The 22,163-nt window shown below is 40.3% G+C and overlaps 1 protein-coding gene across 11 annotated transcripts in view; it reads right to left on the bottom strand.

Moving 5' to 3' along the window:
* Esr1 (estrogen receptor 1) overlaps window positions 1-22,163 on the bottom strand; it is a 392,770-nt gene that overhangs the window by 33,303 nt on the left and 337,304 nt on the right. For 8 of the 11 annotated variants that reach the window (XM_039101033.2, XM_039101029.2, XM_017588795.3 and 5 more), the window contains 1 exon segment: window positions 308-441. In XM_039101033.2, the coding sequence (XP_038956961.1) occupies window positions 308-441 (134 nt within the window). 11 annotated transcript variants of the gene reach the window in all.

Genomic DNA, 22,163 nt, shown 5'->3' with positions numbered 1-22,163 from the left:
TCCGTTGGTCTAGGTCCATTTTAATGTGTTCAACTATCTACAGAAAAGCAGTCCCATAGCTGTGCAAGGATGAAAATATATCAATAAACGATCAGGAACTAATGTCAATCATATTTTTCATACCCCACATTGGATCAATATGGTTCTGGTATCTAATTGAGCGATGAAATGTTATTTGAAATGAGTCATTTCATTCGAAGTATAACATTAAACTTATATCGTGTAAACTGGATCTAGTTGAAAAAAATTACAAGTAAACGTTTCTCCCTAGAACCTGGCATTAAATTCCCCCAGGTTGGTAACTCACCAGAATTAAGCAAAATGATTGATTTGAGGCACACAAACTCTTCTCCCTGCAGGTTCATCATGCGGAATCGACTTGACGTAGCCAGCAACATGTCAAAGATCTCCACCATGCCTTCTACACATTTACCTTGATTCCTATAATGACAAATGTTTAAAAGCATTAAAGCATAGAAAACCTCCACAAGATGTAAGGTTCACATCATAAAACTCCCCCAGCCTCAAATCTGAGGCCAACCATTGGCATCTCGTTTTATTGCAGCAAGTGTGAACATTGATTTACATTTGAGAAAGCAAGGCAGAAAAATGTTTTTTTTTTAAATCAACAAAGCCTTAAAATTATTACAAGAGCTCTGGTGTTCAATGGCCAAGTCTGTTGTGTTGAATGTGGAGATCTGTGGCTTACAGAGATGCTTGAGGTTTGGGTGTGACTGTAAACCGGCTAATATTCTAGACACTGCACTTGCTATAGGGGTGGTGTTCTACGATGCTCTTTATGAATATACAGTGCTTCCTCCTGATGTGTCTTGAGGACCAGGGAAGCTCCAACAGCTATGGCCTGGGCTGATCAAGTTCATCCTCGGAGAGGCAGGCTTCCATCAGGAAGTAAGAATGCAGGATTGGAGGAGAGACAGACCTGAACATGAAAGGTCACAGGGTGGTACATTGGACTTGAGGAGGAGACATGGGATAAAATCCTACACAAAAGGACATGTATATTATTAATTTTGGTGAACTACTTAAATATAACAGTCAACATTTTGTATCTATAAATACAAAAATAGAGAGAAAACATTTTTTCCTTTTATTTATCCTGGAGGCTTATATGTAGGTATCTCACATATTAAAAACATGTTTTACTACTGAGCGAAACTAGCTGCTCCATGAAATTAGCAAGAAAATTTTCTCTCACATTCCTCTTCTTATCCTTTGCCTATATTTTCCCATAGGAGTACTGGTCATATTCATATTGATTATTAAGAACTCTTTGTATATTTATTTTGTGTTAGAAGTATTTATCATGGTTTGTTGTATACTTCTTTTAATTTTGTTCTAGGCATTTTTTCCTACAAAATACTTATTGTGCATCAACTTTCCATTTGTGGTTCTAGAATAGCATCTTTTGTTTGAGAGGATCACTCTCCATTGGGTAGCATATGAAAATTCTCATACACTTACTTCTACAAAAGAAGTTCCATACTTTTTGTTTTAATCTTTGATCTGAGATACATTCATTCTTCTGGCAACTCCATTGAGATATAACTGCATACCTTACACTCATGCATTGACGGAACAGAATTCATCAGATTGTCCTATGTTCACAGAGTTGTGCCACCAGCCTTTGGGACTTACTGTGGTGTGACTGATAAGACAGGATTGTGCTTACTATTTTTCTTCCAGGCAGCAAATGATTATTAGTATCACTGACTAATCAAAACACCTTTATTCACACTGACCGAAACACACAAGATACTTTCAAGGACATAACCAGCAAGGTTAATGTGCTACTTTTTCTCATGTTTCACATCAGGGAATTTAGACCCAAACTGGTAAGGCAACCACACACCCCTCTACCAACCAGAGGAAAGACCACCAATGACACAGTTCCTTTTATTTTTCCCTTCTTGTTCTATTTTAACTCATCCCACAAGGTTTACTAAGTAACTATTTTGTACCACCAATTGGCTTAGATATCAGAATAAGTAGGACAAGAGAGGCACGAGGCACAAGTATTGATAATGTATCAAGAATGGAAGCAAGATGACAAAGAAAAAGATAAATACAATGAAATGGATATATTCCCTTAGAAGGTATAGAGAGCCTCTACACACAATAGCAAGTTTCCCAGATACAACCCGTATTAGTATTCAAGCAAGTGGTTTAGTATTCTCCAACTAAGTTTATTTGGTTTTCCCATGCAATGGAGTGTCTGCACACAAGGGACAGCCTTTAAGTATCTGGTAGAGACATATTGACAGAGAGATGTATCTTCAAGAGAGTGGTTGGACATTGAATCTGAGTATCAGTAGTGCCACATGCATTTGCTCTGACTAGAAATCTGGATGATCAGCTGTTCCCTATGAGCAGAGAACTGTTGAAAGCTTTGCTTCTGGACTCTGGGAGTGGGACTGGTAGTCACAGACAAAGTAGGTTGTTCTTGTTCCATGGTTGAATTTTTTAAAAGTAGTACATCTTCTTTCTAGTGAAAAGAATAAACAAAGATGGGGGAAATGTTTGGAGGATGAAGCTTAAAAATAACAACTCACAGCCAAAATAGAGAAATGTTCCTTTCTCAGTGTAATGTCTCTGTTTACTTAACAGACTGCACAGCGGCAGGGGAGGGAGCCTGCATGTGGGAGAGAGCCTGTGCTCACCTGCTGTGAGCAAAAGTTCAGCTCAGAAACTGAGAAACTAAAGGCTTAACAGCTCTCCCTTCTCAAGTCTCCCACATTTTCCCATGAGGAGCTTTTCTTAACTCCTGCAGCCCCTTCTCCATGGCTACCCTGTTATTTCCAGCCAATCATTATTACCTGGAGATACATGGAACTTGTTCCAAAGTACCTGGAAGAGGCTAGAAATGGTGCATTTTCTCAGATGCTCAACTCAGCCCTCAGGTGTAGGAGTGTGTGTGTATGTGGGGGTGTGGTGGTGGTGGTGGTGGTGGTGTGTGTGTGTGTGTGTGTGTGTGTGATATGGTGTGTTTAGGGTATGGGAAGGAGCACAGTGGCCACTAAACCCAGAGGCATAATCTCAATGTCCTTCCTACTGTACAAATATATATATGCTCTAGGTTTGAGAGTCTGAGTCTGAACTCTGAGAGCTTCTTGGGGAATAATGATTGCCACGAAACTGAAATTATCTATACCATGTTATGAGAGGTTGGTGAAAGTCTATGCTGACACCTTCATCAGAATGAACTCGCTTCCCCTTTCAATGGGAGCAACTCAGTATAAACACTACCTCTCCTAAACTAAGCAAAATTTATGCATTTCTTTGTTCCCATTATATCACACTACATCACAGAATCCTGGCTGAATCCTGCTCACTGTATGATGATGTGGTACCTATGGGTTTTTCATTACCTCTAGTGCTTGGTGATCCAGTGAATAAATAAGCTTTCCATCAACCTATGTGCCAGCACAGATCCGTGTGCACTCTGAAGGCAGACTCTTGTCACCTGTCTGACATAAAGGAATCCCTCTCAGTTGTCTGAAGTCCTTGTAAGTTGTTGCCAGAGCTTCTTTTCAAAGTTCTACACTAATATCAAGGAGAAAAATCAGACTCAGGCAATGAATTTAGTTTTCAAAGGAACAGATGCACTGGAAGTTCCAGAAATGGATGATATAACTAAGAAGCTAGCGTTGACATTACAGTAAGGCAAGATTAATCTAAATCCATGAAATGCTCTCAAGGCTGAGGCTGAGAAACACATGAGGCATGGAAAAAACAAGTTCTTAAAGGAAGCAGAGTCAGTCATAGATCAGAGGAGTAGTTTAGCAGGCAGACCAGCCCACGACTCCCACTGTGAGACGTGACATCCTGTCATGACTAGCTCCTCCAACTATCATATCAATGTGACTCTCAGCGCACCTCGGAATCCCCTTGTGGGGAGCCTTGTTCAGCCGCTTACTCTCTTCAAATGTGGTCCATTTGCCCTTTAGTCATGGGGGAAGGAGCAGGACTTGAGAGTGAATCTGCTCATAGCATGTTCTGGAAGTTTCTCCTCTCTAAAATTGGAAGTCTGTTTTTCAGAAGCCTTGGGAGAAATGAAGAGCTCAATGACCCACGCTGCACTGTACACCTTAAGGAAAACTTATCCTCCAGAACGAAAAGTTCTCTTTGTGTAAAAGGAAATTGGCAAACGGAGTCTGAGAAGGTCCAGGAGGTCAGCATAAAGCATTTAATAAAACAATGAATAAACATTTAACATTTAGCTGTCTTGAAAACAAAATGTACAAAATAGCTAGAAAATGGGGTCCCAAATTAAGAAGGCATTTAAAATCAACAGAGGTAAGATCAATTGTATTTAAAAAATGAACCCTATATTTCTGATGCTACTTGATCTTTCATGAAGCACATGATCTGGAATAGGCTGATTACGTGAATACTCCTGCATTTGGGGGACTCACATACGTGTAATACGCAAGAAAGCCCTGAAACTGGCATGCGGTAAAATCTCGAAAGTTGCAAACTTTTAAAAGAAAGTGCTTCAGATGCTGGAATCTGACTGCCTGGGTTTGACGCTTGGTGACACTGTTTACTGACTATGTGACTTTGAGAGTAACTCTTGTTCATGAGTGAACTCAGAGGCAAAGTCGTCGGTATACGACTGGAAATCCAAAAAGGAATCTATACGCCAAGGCAGAGTATGGGGTAAATAAAAAAAAAAAAAAAAAAAAAAAAGAAGAAGAATAGCACAGTACATGAGGCCTTCTTTTATAATGACAAGTTACCAGGAAGCAGATGACAGAGCAAGAGAGGGCCTTGCTACTGTGCTGCAAACTCACTGCTCTGGAGTAACTTGGAAGGCAGGCAGCATTCCTGGAGAAGTGGTCAGAATGATGGTGGGCGAGCTCTGTGCCGCTCTTAGGAAGGAAGTACACAGTGAGTGCAGATAGAATTGAAATGGTCTTCTAAAGAGCTGAAGGGAAGGAAGGGAAACCCAGGCTAGACGGGCTTGCAAGCATGCCAGTGCTAACCGTTTCTGTCTCAAGGAACTATCAAGAGATGGAAGTTGAAAAGGTCCTCGAGTGTGCAAGACCCAGTAGGACTGCTCAACTACAGACTATAGTCAGCCCTCCACACCTATGGTTCTTATACCTGCAGACCTGATCAACCCTCGACTGTATTGTCGGCCTGTAATGGGAACTTCTGTGCTGAGCGTGAGGTTCATCTCCTGATCATTTCCCCCTAGACAATAGAGTACAGTAACCACTTACATTGAGAGCATCTGCATCTGCATCTGCACCTGCATCTTACCCACTCTGAAGATGGCACAGAATGGGAGAGACTATGGCTAGGTTACATGAACCACTGTACACACTGTACACCACTGTACACAAGAAACTTGAGCATCTGTAGATCTGGACTTCTTCCAAGTTCCACAGTGAGAGAGGGACAAGTGTCCCTTGGTCTCACAGCAAAGGGTGACACATGGACATGCAAAAATCTTCCCATTCACACTTATCATTTCAAAGCCCGTAAGATGGTCAGCCATAACCTGTGTAAAGGAAGCTAAATGACTAACAAGTCAATAAAATATCAGATGAGGCTTCCGAGATGGCCCAGTCAGTAAGTCTAAGCTGGATGTGGTGGCGTATCTGTAATCTTAGTGCTGGAGGGAGGGTGCAAGACTATCCCTGGGTCTCGTTGCCAGCCAGCCTAGAATGCCTGAAACATTCCAGGTCTGCATCAAAATAAGGTAAACATGTCTCTGGGGAATGACACTTGACTTTTCTCCCTGACCTTCACACACACACCATACACCAGACTTATAGATGAGGGGGGAAAATCCTTATACACTATTGATAGGAGTGAAAATTGGTACAGCCATATATGGAGAACAATCTGAAGGTTCCCATACAAATGAAAAACAGAGTTACTATAGGACCAAATAGCATCACCCTGCGAGCTTGTCTAGATATATACCTATATATCTGCACTCTCTTGCTCTTTTAAACATCATTCACAATAACCAAGAGGTGGGAGCAATTAAGGTTCCCATTAACTGATGGGCCATGTGTATATATAAATATATGTTTATAATGGAATACTACTCAGTCCTAAAAATGAAGGAAATACAGTCATTTTCAACAATGTGAATGAACTTGAAGAATATCAGTTTAACTGAAACAAGACAGGCACAGAAAGACACACGCCACCAAATTTCACATGTATGTGGAATCCAAAACTGTCTAGTTCTTAGACACAGAGAGTAGAATGGTACTTGCCTTAGGCTGGAAAAGGGGCACTTAGTCAAAGGATTAAAGGTTCTGTGGAATAGAAAGAATATGAGAGCCACATTGAACAGCAGTGCTCATACACAGGGAAACTGCCCAGAGACTAGATTTCACGTGTCCTCGCAAGTGAAATTATGTGAGACAATGCTTATATTAATTAGCTTCATTTAGCTACTCCACAGTGTACACACAGCTCCAAACTTTGTGTTGTACACCATAGACACAAACAAATTAGTTAAAAATAAATACTAATAAAATAAAATTAGCAATCTAGAAAATCATGTTTAAAAAAATGAAGACTTTAGATGACTAAGTTTCAGTATATAGAACTATCCAGAAGCCATGTATATTCTGAGACACCTGGCTTATCAAACAACAGAAAGCATAAACTATAAAATGAAGTCTTTGATTGTTGATGTCTCCATCCGTCAAGTTTTGAGTATGCATTGACAGGATGCATGAGATCAAGCTTCAGCTGTGGCCAGTGAGGACAGGTGAAAGAAAAAACCTACAATAGAGAATCATGGGAAAAAGAAACTCTAGAGCACTTACAGGCTGAAATAAAACCTGAAAGTTTTCCCTGGGAAGCAAAATGAAGGACCAGCATGCTTTGCAGCTTCTCGGGAGAGAACTCACCCCAACTCTACCCATTAGAACCTACAGTTTCCATGGAAGGGTGAGTGGGAACCTACCCATGAGAGTCTTCAGTTTCAAAAATGCCTCAACCAGGCACTTTCCTCTCTGGTTCACTAGCCTCACTCACAAGTACAGCCAGCAGCCAGTAGAAGAGCAAGGGTCAGACTGCCACCACAAAATGTTTATCCAGAAAAATGGAAGACCTATTTCCATTTTCTCAGACATTTCCAGAGTAGAGGGAGTATGCAGAGGAGGGGAAAGACATAGTCTCTGCAAGCAGTCAAGACAAAGATGCTAGCTGAGGACTCATGGGAGTTACAGTGCAGGATATGGGAAAGAACCGGGGAGGAGGGATATCCCAAGGCAAAGAGGTGTCAGCAGCACTGACCTTTCCGAGAAATCGAGAGAGACAAGCAAAATCTGTAGGCCAGAAATGATGTCCCTGCAGATGGAAAGGAAGAAAAGTAAATGTCCCCCAAGGCAGGAAACTGACTCTGAAGTATGTGCTAAGGATGAGGCAGAGATTTTAAAAAATCTCAAGTGATTGACAACAATAGGAGTTGGGATGAACTGGTTAAAAAAATGAACAAAACACGGTCAAGATGCCTGGATACAGGGAGGAATTTTTCAAATGACAAATTAAAGAAAGTCAGACACAAAGAAGCAATAATCTCAAATATCAGACAGGCTCAGTAGGGACAGGGGTGAGAGAAGAGGGGTCCTCAGAGCTTCCAGTTCTGCAGAGGGGCCTTTGTCTCAGTATGCTGAGGCCTCCAAAGGCAGGGGAGAGGTTTTAAAAAATAATTAAAAAGAGAAACCCTTAAAGACTTGAGATGAAAGTCCCCATCATTGTAACAAGACATAGCATTAAACAACAGATTCCAAGCTGGCCACTCCACCCCCCCAAAAAGTGAAAAATGACCCAGGACCATTTATTTCTGATTCTTCGAAGCAACCACAGCTTTGGGGCTTTTCTTCTAAATACTATACTGAGCAAAGGCAAGGGAGGAAAGATGTAAGATGAACAGGGCTGGCGATCTCCCTCTAAGGCAAGTCCCTGATGTTCAGCCTTCAGGCTGACCACATGGAAACCTAGCAGCCTTGGGGAAACTCTCTGGCCATCCATGAGTGCCCCTTAACAAGGTGTATGCCAAGGAAAACAAGTTACCAATATAACAATAGCTACCAAAACCCATCAGCCCTCTTAGAGAGGGCACATGTAGATAGAAAATTAAAGGGAAAATGGCATAAAATAAAATTTTTGAGAGTATAGCCAGAGAATCCTCTTGTTGGGGTTATTATGGGAAAATGGAGATAACCATATCTCATGATTCATTTAGAAGGATTGTGTTTCAAGTGGGAATGATTCTTGGTCCATTACCTTGATAAGAGTTGCTATGAGACAGAGAGAGTCGGGCCTTGCTCACGGAGGATGGCTAGGAGAGTAAATGCATGGAGTGATCCAGCAGCAGTTTAGAAATGCAAACTCTCAAAACAACTCTCCAGAGGCAGCAGACCATGTGGAAGGGGCTGGGACACTGGGCCATGGAGGGAAACGTCCCAGCCTTCGTCGTTTCTTAGTGTATCTCTATGACTCACCTAGGAATGTATTTATGTTAATGTAAGTGGTTTTTGTGGAAATTATGCAGGGAATATTGACCGACTGAAGGGTGTGTCTTAATATGAGCCTCAAACATTCATAAAAATGTCCAATTATCTTTATGAACCTACCTGTCACACAGAAGTAAAAGATTCCTGGGAATTTTTGCTATTTGCTCTTAATACACCAGGGAGCCGGTAGTCAAAAGTGTTCTTAAGCAGAGAGACCTTGTCTAACAGAAAAAAGCTTCAATGTGCATTCTTTTCTTACACTTTTGGGTGATAAAGTGGGGGGGGGGGGAAGAGGCAAGAGTCTGGAGTTGGCTATTATAGATGTTTCTATCAGAATGTGTAAAACACACTTCTGTGTTTCAATGGATTGCCAAAGGGAGATGGGATTCTGCACTTGTATAGAAAATGACCCACTTGAGTTTGCTTGTTCTATTTAGATACTTCGCGAGCTAAAGTAAATCCCTAGATGAAAGTCCTCTCACAATTGTGGCAAATCAAATGTCCAGAGAAGAGATTGGGCCAATCTTGGACAATGCCCACATCAAATGTGGACCACGAGGAAAATGACCTCAGTTAGTCACCTTTGTTGGATGTCTCAGAATTCTATGAAGTAGGTACGATTCTCTCTGCTGTCCTCAGTTGAGCCAGTTTGGCTAATAGGGAAAAAACAAATGAATGAATGAAAGAATGTGGTTTTATACCTATGAGAAGATTTTCTGGATTTTGTTGGTTTGCAAAAGAAAATGCAACTCATAACTTTATATTTGTTCATTAAAGCAATTTGTTTGAACACAGTTTCGCATGTCTATTATATATGCCAAACTCTCCCATAGGCCTTAGGAACACAAGGGACAATTTTAATTTGCTCAACCCTTCATTCATTAACCATCAAGTCAGGCTTTTTGTTCTGTACTTATTTTACCTTCAAATGACTCACAGGGCAAATGTCTCTGCACAGTAGCAAGGAAATAAAATTTCTGTAATCTAGTCATTCCACAGGCAAAGTTTTCACCCCCTGACTTAGTAATGAGTCTCTTGCTTTTCCTAGTTCCTTCTTTGACCCCTACAGTCAAGTGTGACAGGCAGATAGCAGATGTGTGACTGTATGAACAAGGTCTTCTTTAATTATGGAGAATGAACCAAGCAAGTCAGTGAGAGGTGTTGAGCAAGATTGTCCTTGAAGAGGTAACACACTATCCGAGGCTCGAGTAATATGTTTTGAAGTCACCTGCATATATGTGTTTAAATGAGAACCTTTTATTTTGACAGTTCTTTTGACAGGAGAATCTGTTCTGGCTTTGAACATTAATAAGGAAGATTAATAAGGAAGGCCAAACAATGCCAGAAATGTTTTCTAAAAAAGCAAATTTAGAAACTGCCTACATACCAACTTCTTCTTAAGCCTCTCAATGTTTCTACTCTAAAGGACCTCTAATTCTCTGTTCTCATTCAGCAGTGCTCCTCCAGCTTACCACTACTCTGCATCTCTGTCTCCTTCATTCTTCATTTCTTTCTTTTTCTCTTACAGTGATCAGTCTTTCCCTTAAGCCAATCATAAGGTCTCAGATGTTGCTAATTGGTTTCTTTTGTTTTGTTTTCAGTTTGTTTCTCTGAGACAGGGTCTTATGATATAACCCAGGTTAGCACTGGGCTTGTGCTGCTCCCAAGCTCCTGATTCAGCCTCTCAAGCACTGAGATCACAGGTGAGTTCCACCAACGGTAGCTCGGCTATACAATTCCTAATTCATAACTCCTTCACTGCATGCTTCTGAATCTAATCTTTAGCCAAATGAAACAACACATACAGAATAAATGCACTGACTCTGCAAAGACTGAACAAGTAGTTTGGGGAGGGGTCAGGGAAGAGAAGACTCATCAGCCAAAGCCAATGATGATTTGTCTTTTAGAAGTTCTTTTTGTATGAAGTTACTAATTTGGAAGTGTATTTTTTTTAATATTTCCTTTGATGATGGTAAAATCCAAGGTGCAGTGGTCCTGTGTCAGGCAACAATAAGTAGCCTTGTGTAAAAGGCAAAGAGCACAATGATGAGAGGGAGTGAGTCTTCCATTATGGCTTTCCTGTCAATAGATGATTGTACCACCTGGAGCAATTCTAGAATTGCATTTCTCATCTTAAAATAAGGAGACTCAGGTGAATGAGTGACTTTCAACCCATCTTTAGATGTGAGGTCTCCTTAAGTAATGTGTAGTGCCCCAACTATAATATAGAAGCAAAATGCCTCTGTGCTGAAAGAGCTGAGAAAATGCTTTCAGAGACCCAATTCATCCTGCCTTCCAAGGCAAGCCCCTCAGCCACTTCTGTGAAAGCCCCACAAAACACAGTGTCAAAAGTGCTGCCCTAGATCTTATTCCAATTCTAAAGTGATCCAGCAATTCGGAAAGTACAAACAGGAAAATCAAAGTCTTCAAAATGATACCTGAAGAACAGAGTCAAAATAGACTCACTGGCTTCTTTGAGAAGGTAAATGTGTTCACTTTTTAGTTTCTTTAGTCACTAAGTTCTACCCTGGTGATCAAATGTCTTGCAATACTCTTCCTGGGTTTCTTGTTCTTGCACTGATCCCATCTCAATGGAGCACCACAACCAACCCCAGCAACAATGATAAAATATTTATGACATTTACATTTATTGAGTTGAAATGAGTTATCAATGGATATAGCCTAGATATGAAACAACTATCAAATCCTTACAAACGCCATGAGAAAAGTGCTATTCCAGAAAAGGAAACTGAGGCACAGGGAGATTAAGTGACTACTCAGTCTCACTGAGTTGGAGAGAATTTGGCAATAATGAAAAGTTGGAGCTCTCAAATGTAGCACAGTTTTCCATTGCCACTCTCACCTGAGCTCAATCTGAGCTCATGTCCGCTGCCCCTGGTTTTGGTGGTGTCTTAACCTATACTCACCTTTCCCAGGCAAGCATTTATAGAGTCTTCTTTTTCCACAACACCTAAGCACCAGTGTGGAGAGCCATGAGGTTGCTCAGTTTGAAGGTTCTGTGGCAATCAGGCTTTAAAAATACTACCCCTATCTTCTCTGAAGGTTGACAGTCTGTTCCTGGCCAAGTTCACTGTTCTGTGGCCAAGCTCACAAACCTTCTGAGGTCTAAGCCCTGGGGACTTGCCCCTTACTCATCATTAAAGATCCTGCAACTTTCGTGTGATCTTCCTGACAATATCCTGCTGATTCTCTGTCTGCCACTCCTTATGACCACTTCTTCATGTAAGGTGGGGTAAAGTGCACCACAGACAGCAGCTCCACCTCTATCCTTTGTGTGTCAGTTACCTAATTTTCTTTAAACATGTGGAGTCTCAGCACCATAGAGAGTTGGAGAGCAAAGTACTTCACATGAAAGGATGAGTAGGACCAGGGTTGGGCTCTCTAGCATCCACACAAGTGCCAGCCAAGAGTGACAGCACACATGTAACCCCAGCACTTGGGAGACAGAGACTGGGGATGGCTGGAGCAAGCTGACTAGCTTGACCAGTTAAATCAAAATGTACAGAGCTCAAATGAGAGAGACTATTTCACTAAATAAGCTGTAGAGAGATAACAAAAGGTACCTGACATCAACCTTTGACTTCCACATGTTCTTCTGTATAGGTGTGAACACATATAGTATATATAGTATATATAATATATAGTATATATTACATACATGTACACATGACATATATTATTCTCTCTCTCTCTTTCTCTCTCTTCTATGTTTATACCACCATGTCTGTAGAGAATATGCTGTCTGCAGAGAAGAGCATGGCATATTGTTCCTACATACCTAATACCAAGAAAAATATTATTAATAATATTTAATAAAAATGGGCCCATAAAAGACTTGGTAAGGTAGGAATTATAGTTTAAGCCACAATCACAGTGTATATTGTCATGAACCAAAATTTATTTTTCAGAAGAACTCTAAATATTTTTTAAGTTTAACTTTTTAATTCTTTCTCATTCTTTACAACATCATATACATATACTGCATACACTGGCTACTCTTAATGGTCCCAGCTCTACCTTCACTGTCTATACTCTTTCCCTCAACAAATCTCTCTCTCACATTCAGGTCTATTTGTTTTATTTTGTGACAAACCAAGATTGACCAGAGACATTTGTGTGACTGGAATAACTTGAGCTCAGTAGCCAGTACACAACAAATGACAGTATTCCACACCCTCCCAGAATCTATTAATGGCCAATAGCTCAGAGGTTCAGTATAGGTCCCTGAAGCTCTTCCCTTCCTTGTCTTATTATTGATAGGGCTGATCTCATGTGGGCGTGGTGTTACACTGGGTTTGAACTCATGATTACCGTAGATGTACTGTGTATAGGAGATGGCATTTTATACCTCTCCACCTTATCTTCTGCTTCTTACATACTTTGTACCCGCTCTTCCACACTGAACCCTGAACCTATGAGGGAATGGTCAAAGCATCTTGTTTAGTGGTGGGCTCACATCTGTCAATGGCTTTCTGCCTCTTGGTCCATCATGAGTTTCTATATTCACCACTGTCCATTGGAAGAGAAACTATGATTTGGGGGGAACATTTATATACATTTGTTACTAAGCTGTTTTTAAAACCATACAGTGTAGGAGAAGGAGCTTAAGTATGCTTAGTAGAACATGAAACAAAACTAAGGGAAATTCATCGAAGTTAAGGGTAAGGTTCCTTATCAACCATATGGTGACAAAGGCCAAGCAGGCTCCTTCTACCCAGACCATGGGATGATTGTAGCAGTTGCATGCAGTAGGAACTTCAAGAAGGAAATACAAGCTTGTGCAGATGTCTCCTCTGCATGAGTGTTTGCTCTTCATCATTACTAGGAAGACCCCTGCCCCCACTGCCTCTTAGTAAAGATTTCCAAAGCTACAGCTTTAAGCCACATGACTCAGCAATCATATTATCACCTTCTAGGACAACATGAAAAGGAGTCAAAGCCATTGTTCTAATTTACCTAAAGCTTCTTTGAGAAACAAAAGTTAGGGATCCAACCATTTCCTCAGTGATTGGCACTAGGATAAATTATCCTAGAAACCATGAGTGAACAGGCTTTTCGAAAATTCTTGTTCACTATTTGCAGATGATATGATAGTTTATTTAAGTGATCCCAAAAGTTCCACCAGAGAACTACTAAAGCTGATAAACAACTTCAGCAAAGTGGCTGGGTATAAAATTAACTCAAATAAATGAGTAGCCTTCCTCTACACAAAAGAGAAACAAGCCGAGAAAGAAATTAGGGAAACGACACCCTTCATAATAGACCCAAATAATATAAAGTACCTCAGTGTGAATTTAACCAAGCAAGTAAAAGATCTGTACAATAAGAACTTCAAGACACTGAAGAAAGAAATTGAAGAAGACCTCAGAAGATGGAAAGATCTCCCATGCTCATGGATTGGCAGGATTAATATAATAAAAATGGCCATTTTACCAAAAGCGATCTACAGATTCAATGCAATCCCCATCAAAATACCAATCCAATTCTTCAAAGAGTTAGACAGAACAATTTGTAAATTCATCTGGAATAACAAAAAACCCAGGATAGCTAAAACTATCCTCAACAATAAAAGGACTTCAGGGGGAATCACTATCCCTGAACTCAAGCAGTATTACAGAGCAATAGTGATAAAAACTGCATGGTATTGGTACAGAGACAGACAGATAGACCAATGGAATAGAATTGAAGACCCAGAAATGAACCCACACACCTATGGTCACTTGATTTTTGACAAAGGAGCCAACCATCCAATGGAAAAAAGATAGCATTTTCAGCAAATGGTGCTGGTTCAACTGGAAGTCAACATGTAAAAGAATGCAGATTGATCCATGCTTATCACCCTGTACAAAGCTTAAGTCCAAGTGGATCAAGGACCTCCACATCAAACCAGACACACTCAAACTAATAGAAGAAAAACTAGGGAAGCATCTGGAACACATGGGCACTGGAAAAAATTTCCTGAACAAAACACCAATGGCTTATGCTCTAAGATCAAGAATCGACAAATGGGATCTCATAAAACTGCAAAGCTTCTGTAAGGCAAAGGACACTGTGGTTAGGACAAAACGGCAACCAACAGATTGGGAAAAGATCTTTGCCAATCCTACAACAGATAGAGGCCTTATATCCAAAATATACAAAGAACTCAAGAAGTTAGACCGCAGGGAGACAAATAACCCTATTAAAAATGGGGTTCAGAGCTAAACAAAGAATTCACAGCTGAGGAATGCCGAATGGCTGAGAAACACCTAAAGAAATGTTCAACATCTTTAGTCATAAGGGAAATGCAAATCAAAACAACCCTGAGATTTCACCTCACACCAGTGAGAATGGCTAAGATCAAAAACTCAGGTGACAGCAGATGCTGGCGAGGATGCAGAGAAAGAGGAACACTCCTCCATTGTTGGTGGGATTGCAGACTGGTACAACCATTCTGGAAATCAGTCTAGAGGTTCCTCAGAAAATTGGACATTGAACTGCCTGAGGATCCAGCTATACCTCTCTTGGGCATATACCCAAAAGATGCCCCAACATATAAAAAAGACACGTGCTCCACTATGTTCATCACAGCCTTATTTATAATAGCCAGAAGCTGGAAAGAACCCAGATGCCCTTCAACAGAGGAATGGATACAGAAAATGTGGCACATCTACACAATGGAATATTATTCAGCTATCAAAAACAACGGCTTTATGAAATTCGTAGGCAAATGGTTGGAACTGGAAAATATCATCCTGAGTGAGCTAACCCAATCACAGAAAGACATACATGGTATGCACTCACTGATAAGTGGCTATTAGCCCAAATGCTTGAATTACCCTAGATGCCTAGAACAAATGAAACTCAAGACAGATGATCAAAATGTGAATGCTTCACTCCTTCTTTAAAAGGGGAACAAGAATACCCTTGGCAGGGAAGAGAGAGGCAAAGATTAAAACAGAGACTGAAGGAACACCCATTCAGAGCCTGCCCCACATGTGGCCCATACATATACAGCCACCCAATTAGACAAGATGGATGAAGCAAAGAAGTGCAGACCGACAGGAGCCGGATGTAGATCGCTCCTGAGAGACACAGCCAGAATACAGCAAATACAGAGGCGAATGCCAGCAGCAAACCACTGAACTGAGAATAGGACCCCCGTTGAAGGAATCAGAGAAAGAACTGGAAGAGCTTGAAGGGGCTCGAGACCCCATATGTACAACAATGCCAAGCAACCAGAGCTTCCAGGGACTAAGCCAATACCTAAAGATTATACATGGACTGACCCTGGACTCTGACCTCATAGATAGCAATTAATATCCTAGTAAGAGCACCAGTGGAAGAGGAAGCCCTGGGTCCTGCTAAGACTGAACCCCCAGTGAACTAGACTGTTGGGGGGAGGGCGGCAATGGGGGGAGGGTTGGGAGGGGAACACCCATAAGGAAGGGGAGGGGGGAGGGGGATGTTTGCCCGGAAACCGGGAAAGGGAATAACACTTGAAATGTATATAATAAATACTCAAGTTAATAAAAAAAAAAAGAAAACCCTTGTTATCATCCCCAGCTCTTAGTCTCCCTGAGGATGGTGGCTGCTTTCTGACCACCCAGACCCCATGGAGGGTTAAAATGGATTCTGAAGCAAGGGAAACAGGGCTCCTCCCAATGTGGAGAGCCCCAGTCGGCAGAAAGCTAATGAAACTCTTGAAGCAGCATCCTTCTCCTCCACCTACACTTTATTGAAATGCTTTTGAGTCTTATTGTGTTGTAATTACATGCTATAGAAACTCTACAGACATCTGCTTCAAGGATTGGGCCCTCGACTCCTACGAAAACATTTCAATTCCATTTTCCTGGGTACACACTCTCCAAATGCATCAGTGAGGGCCCTACACAAGTATTTTCATTTCATGTTGTAGAGAACTTAGAAGTAATGCAGGTTCCTGACTTGGCTGTGGACAGACAGAAAGGGAATGTCCTTGGGATGTCTAGAGGTTGCTACCTCTTTGCTTCCTATAGTCTACTGTGACATTTGATCCACACAAAAGAAGTTGATAATAAATGTTTTTAGAAAGCATAATAAAAATAAACCCCATTTCTGTAAACAGCCTATTTCTGTTTTCATTTTCTTTAGAAAAATTGTTAAAAGACATTTATTCGTTTGGTATTTCTTGGTGGTTACAATCTTTTGTACATTGTACAAGACATAATTCTCACCCTTGAGATGATTATTTCCCTATAAACTTTTAGCTTAGGTCTTGAGCTTCTTCATTCATCTCGTATTAAAATTTCACATATGGGGTGGGGGATCAGATTTGTTTTCTGTTGAGAGAGATAATCTCCCCAGCACCCTGGGGACTTCATGGTTATTCCTTTCCTGAAGCTTTCAGTGCTCACTGTGCAGCAGCCTAGCTCCCAGGCTCCCTTCTCTACCTCACTAATCACCATGCACTTTTCTATGTCAGACCACATTGTCTGAAGTATGATACAGTATTATGCTTTTTCTTAACCCAACCACCTAACCTTTGGGGGATACATTTAGCTATGCTTGGTCCTTGACTTTTCCATATGAACTTTAAAATGAACTAGGACTAGGATTGTAAACACATACATTTACAGCTCAATTTATGAGGAACTAACATATTTTAGCAATGAATATTCCTCATCATAGACATGATAAGACTTTCTTTTCAGAGCTTCATGAACACTCTTCCAACAAAGGTTTATAATTTTCTTGATGCAATTCTTACAATTCCCCAATAAACTTATTCCCAAATATATTATAGATTTGTTGCCACTGCTACAAAGATATAATGTGATTTTTTTTAAGTTGGCAGAAGTAGATTTGATTCTGACATGTTGAAATTTAAATTTTTTTGAGGGAAAAGATCAGAAAAATAAGGACATTCTTATCTAAGAATGTTTTGAACAGAATATATTATCTGCATAATCCTTCATAGTTTTTTTAAATGGAATTCGTAGGGCACAGCTGCTGACAAATGGAAAATAATTTCCTAGGCTTTTTCTTTTATGATCAACAAGCTATGAAAACAGAAGAGTGTAGCATACAACCTGAAAGGTCTCATTGTGAATTAGCTGAAACCACAAACATGCATAGGAACCATTTATTGTTTCCCAAAATATAATTCATGGTGCCATTAAATGCCCCTTTAGTTGGGTTTTGGAAAAAAAAAGTTATTTAGGGCAGACAGGAGAGAATAATGGAGAAGGGAGAAGGGATAAGATCTCTCTCTCTCTCTCGTGTGTGTGTGTGTGTGTGTGTGTGTGTGTGTGTGTGTGTGTGTATGATGTTGGCAAAGAATAAATTTAAAAATATTAAGTCCCATTGGACACCCCATGTAGTGCTTCTGACTCCATTCAATGCCATGTGTCTGCTCATGCCAAGCTTTGGTCCTTGTTGGCTGTTCATAAGAGCTGAACATGGCTCCAGTTCTTGGAATTATAATGGAGGAGAAAGACTCAGGCCATGGACTAGGATTTATAGGCTGTAATAGCAAACACATCTGTGGGCAATATTGGTGGGGTCAGGAGAAGCAAAGGACGAAGAGTGAAATCAGAGAGGAAAGGGATTTGAAAGGAACATGCAAGGGAGAAAAGAACAGTTGTGCAAACTGTAATTAGTTTATGAAAGTAAACTGATATCATCTGTCCTGATGAACCACACAGTAGGAGCCTTAATGTATTTAACACTTTGAAGTTGAGCACAGATAATGCCAGTAGCTGCAACTCTAGTGTAGTCAAAATAAAATGCTGAGTGACAAGCTACCTTCATTCACCACTATTCGTAACAGGAAAGGAACAGCTCCTAAAGGAAGAATTGGCCGCAGATGCTTTACAGACTAAGTCACCACCCATGTCTCTCCCCCTTCAACTTTTATAAGCTATTTGACATGATATTCAATGAAGCACTAACGATTTTAATTTTTATTTACTATTTTATTTTTTGCACGTGAGTGCTTTGCCCACTATATGTGTGTAGATGTCTGCTGTATGTGTGTAGATGTAGCATGGACCTGCCTGTGCCAGCAGAAGTCAGAAGAAGCCTTTGGATGCCCCGGAACTGGAGACGTGAGTAGTTGTGAGCTATCATGTGTGCTGGGAACTGAACCTGGCTCCTCCACCAGAGCAACAGCTGCTCTTAACCATCTCCCCAGCCCCCATCTTAAGAACATTTAGATGCTTAAGGACAGGAAGAAGGAGGCAGAAGAATATACTTCTACATACAATATTCTACATGCAATATGAATATATGCTAGGCAATGTGGTAGAATTAATGAAACCCTACTTTACATATGAGAAAATTAAGCATAGTAGTATCTATAGATGTACAAGAAGTATATGAAGACAACAAAAGTCTGTATTGGTCAATGTAGAGAATATCCAGTAAAACATGTAATTGAAGAACTATTATGATATTTATATATGATACACGTAGTACATAGTAAATTAGAACTATTAGATTTACCTACATAATTTTATGTACTTATGTCCAACAAATAGCAATAGTCCTTAAGTATAAAACATACTCAGGGATGCATAAAAACATTCCCAAAAGGCATAAACACAAAATAGATTGAACAATAAAAAGGGAGAGTTTGCTTTTGGTAGCAAGATTCAACCAATACCGATATCGACACTCCCCAAACAGTATATTCACTGTAATCACAAACATTCCAATGGGTGTTAAGCTAGTTTTAACAGTCACATGGAAAAAGAAAAAAGAATCACCTCTTGAATTCTGAAAATAAAAATCTCCACGTGCAGGACTGGAGAGATGGCAATGGCTTAGTGAGGACATTGGGAACTTCTACAAATAGGGCTATGTGACACTGGACACTGATTTTTACATGAACAAACATTAGCAGGTGTCTAAATGTTGAGAAAAAGTGCAACAGAAGATTTTATTGCATGAGGAAGTATATAACTCAAGCCATTTGAGACTACCTGGACTTTTGAATAACAACTGGAAGAACTGGAGAGAGATTTAGGGACACTGTCTTAGGGTTGCTACAGCTGCACAAAAAAACATGATCCTTGATTTACACTTCCACATTGTAGTCCATCAGTAAAGGAAGCCAGGACAGGAACTTAAACATGGCAGGAGCCTGGAGGCAGATGCTGATGCAGAGGCCATGGAAGGGTGCTGCTTACTGGCTTGCTCCCGATCACTTGCTCATACTGCTTTGTTATAGAACCCAGGACCACCAGCCCAGGAATAGCACCACCCACAATGAGATGGGTCCTCCCACATCAATCATTAATTAAGAAAATACCTACAGATTTGCCTACAACTGGATCTTATGGAGGCATTTCCTCAATTGAGGCACCCTCCTCTCAGATGACTTTTGCTTGTGTAAAGCTGATATAAAACTAGTCAGGACAGACATGGAACTTGATCTTCAATTCAAACTTGAAAAAAATCAGAGAAATTTAATTGTACAAGTCCTCTTTCTTGATGTTGATGGAGTTCCTGCATCCTGCCTTGGCAAATACCTCAACTGCTCATGGCTCCTCTCTTCCTTGAATAGTGCACTTATATTTAATACATTGGGCCATGTTTTTCTTCCTACCCACTCCATATGTGTGTGTGTGTGTGTGTGTGTGTGTGTGTGTGTGTGTGTGTGTGTATACAAAATACACACATCTGTATATCTGTATATCTGTATATATATATATATATATATGTATATGCACAAAATGTATATGCTTCCTTGAGGAATGATGATCTTTTGGGAACGAATCTTCAGACTCTCTTTGCGTTCACTCATACCCAGCTATCTTATATTTATGCTGCTTGCTTGTTTGTAGATACTCCATCCTCAAACTCAGAAATCTTGCACAGATCCTGTTAGGACATGTCTTTGGCTTCAGTCAAGATTCCTTTTCTACCCCCACCCTCCTGAGAGTCATCCTCCTCAGAAGCCTTCCCTTAGCCTTTGGATTCCTCTCTCCACTATCTTATTGAGTCATATTTCACTCCATAGTTAAAGCCATGGAGGTGGCACTCAGAAGTTTGACCCTTGAGTCTGATCTCTCTTCTGACCTCCAAGTTTTTCCTTTCAGACTGACATAACATAATCCACAGAATATTACCTAACCTTATGCACATTATTTGTGAGAGAAAACTCTGGTTAAAAAAAAAAAAACAAATACAAAAACCAAAAAAACCCCCAAAACACTAGTTTGTTCTTATAGAGTAAAATCAAAGAGACATTGAGAGTTTGGTTTTAATATCTCTTTTCAATTTGAGAAAATGAGGACAACAAGGTAGAATAGTGATTGACTCAATGAAACTCTCTAAAAGTGTCACCAGAAACACTTGGTCCTTACCCATCGTGTCACCGCATCCCAATGAAGCAGAGAAATACCACTAACATTGCTCTATGTGATATTTCAGAATGGTGTGAACTACACTACCTCAGCAAACTTGATGACATCCTTGCTTTCTTCCTGTCAGCATCAAAAGGACGAACATAGAACTATCTTGCCATTAGAGTTGAGTTTTGTGTATGTGTGCATATGTGTGTGTGTGTGTGTGTGTGTGTGTGTCTTATGGTGCACTTTTAGGTAGGATCTATGTATAATGATATATCATATATATAACTATATATAATATATAATATAATACATAATATATAATGAAATATAGCATGTATAATAATGCTAAACACATGGAAATATCAAGAAAAATATCAACATATTCAGCTAAAGAGAGGATTACTTTTCATTCAGATTCCATAGCCATCAGGAAGTGATAAAGGAAGATAAACTAGACATGGACACTCTGAGATTTGAGGATCAATCATTTTGAGCAAATCATTTGTACACTAGAATTACTAGATAGTAAATGTCTGTCTCTAATACTCTCTCCTTTTCTGTACCTTCCAGTATCATGCAAAATCCTATGGTTACATCTACTACTTGTTTGTGTGTTGCTGCAACAAAATGCCAAAGAAAAGCAAACTTAGAGAAAGAAGGATTAATTTTGGCTCATGGTTTTGGGAAGTCATGGTAGCAGGAGTCTGAGGCAGTAGGCTATAGTGCATCCAAAATCAGGAGGCAGCGAGGCATGAATGCTCACATTCTCCTGGCTCTCACCTTTAAATCTAGTCCTGTAGAGAGAATCTCTTGAACATTATGTGGAAGCATTCGCCTGGCAATGAAAAAGTCTATGGCCAATGAGCAGGATTAGAACGTAGGACATCCATCAAGGAGAGAGAAATTCTGGGAGAGAGTCAGAGGCTCAGGAGAGGTTTGCCCCAGACACAGAGAAGGATGGTCACCTGAAACTGAGGACCAGGTCACCAACCATATGACATTCATAAAATATACAGGTCATTAAGTTATGAGCTAGTCAGGAAATGGGCCCAAGCTATTGGTCTAGGCATTTATTCATATATAAGAAGTCTCAGATTCATTATTTTGGGGAACATGGGTGTGGGTAGAAAGTCCAAGGCTACATAGTCCAGGACTCCATCATGGGGAATGGTGCCATTCACATTTAGGATATACATCTCAAATTAACGTCTAGATAATCCATCACAGACATGTCCAGTGATGTGTCTTTTTAGAGATTCTAGATCCTATCAAGTCTGAAGTCAAATTTACCCATCACATTATGCTTCTATGCTCA

This window comes from Rattus norvegicus, chromosome 1, assembly GCF_036323735.1.
Source record: "Rattus norvegicus strain BN/NHsdMcwi chromosome 1, GRCr8, whole genome shotgun sequence".
NCBI lineage: Eukaryota > Metazoa > Chordata > Mammalia > Rodentia > Muridae > Rattus > Rattus norvegicus.
This window is presented reverse-complemented; position numbering and strand designations above follow the sequence as displayed.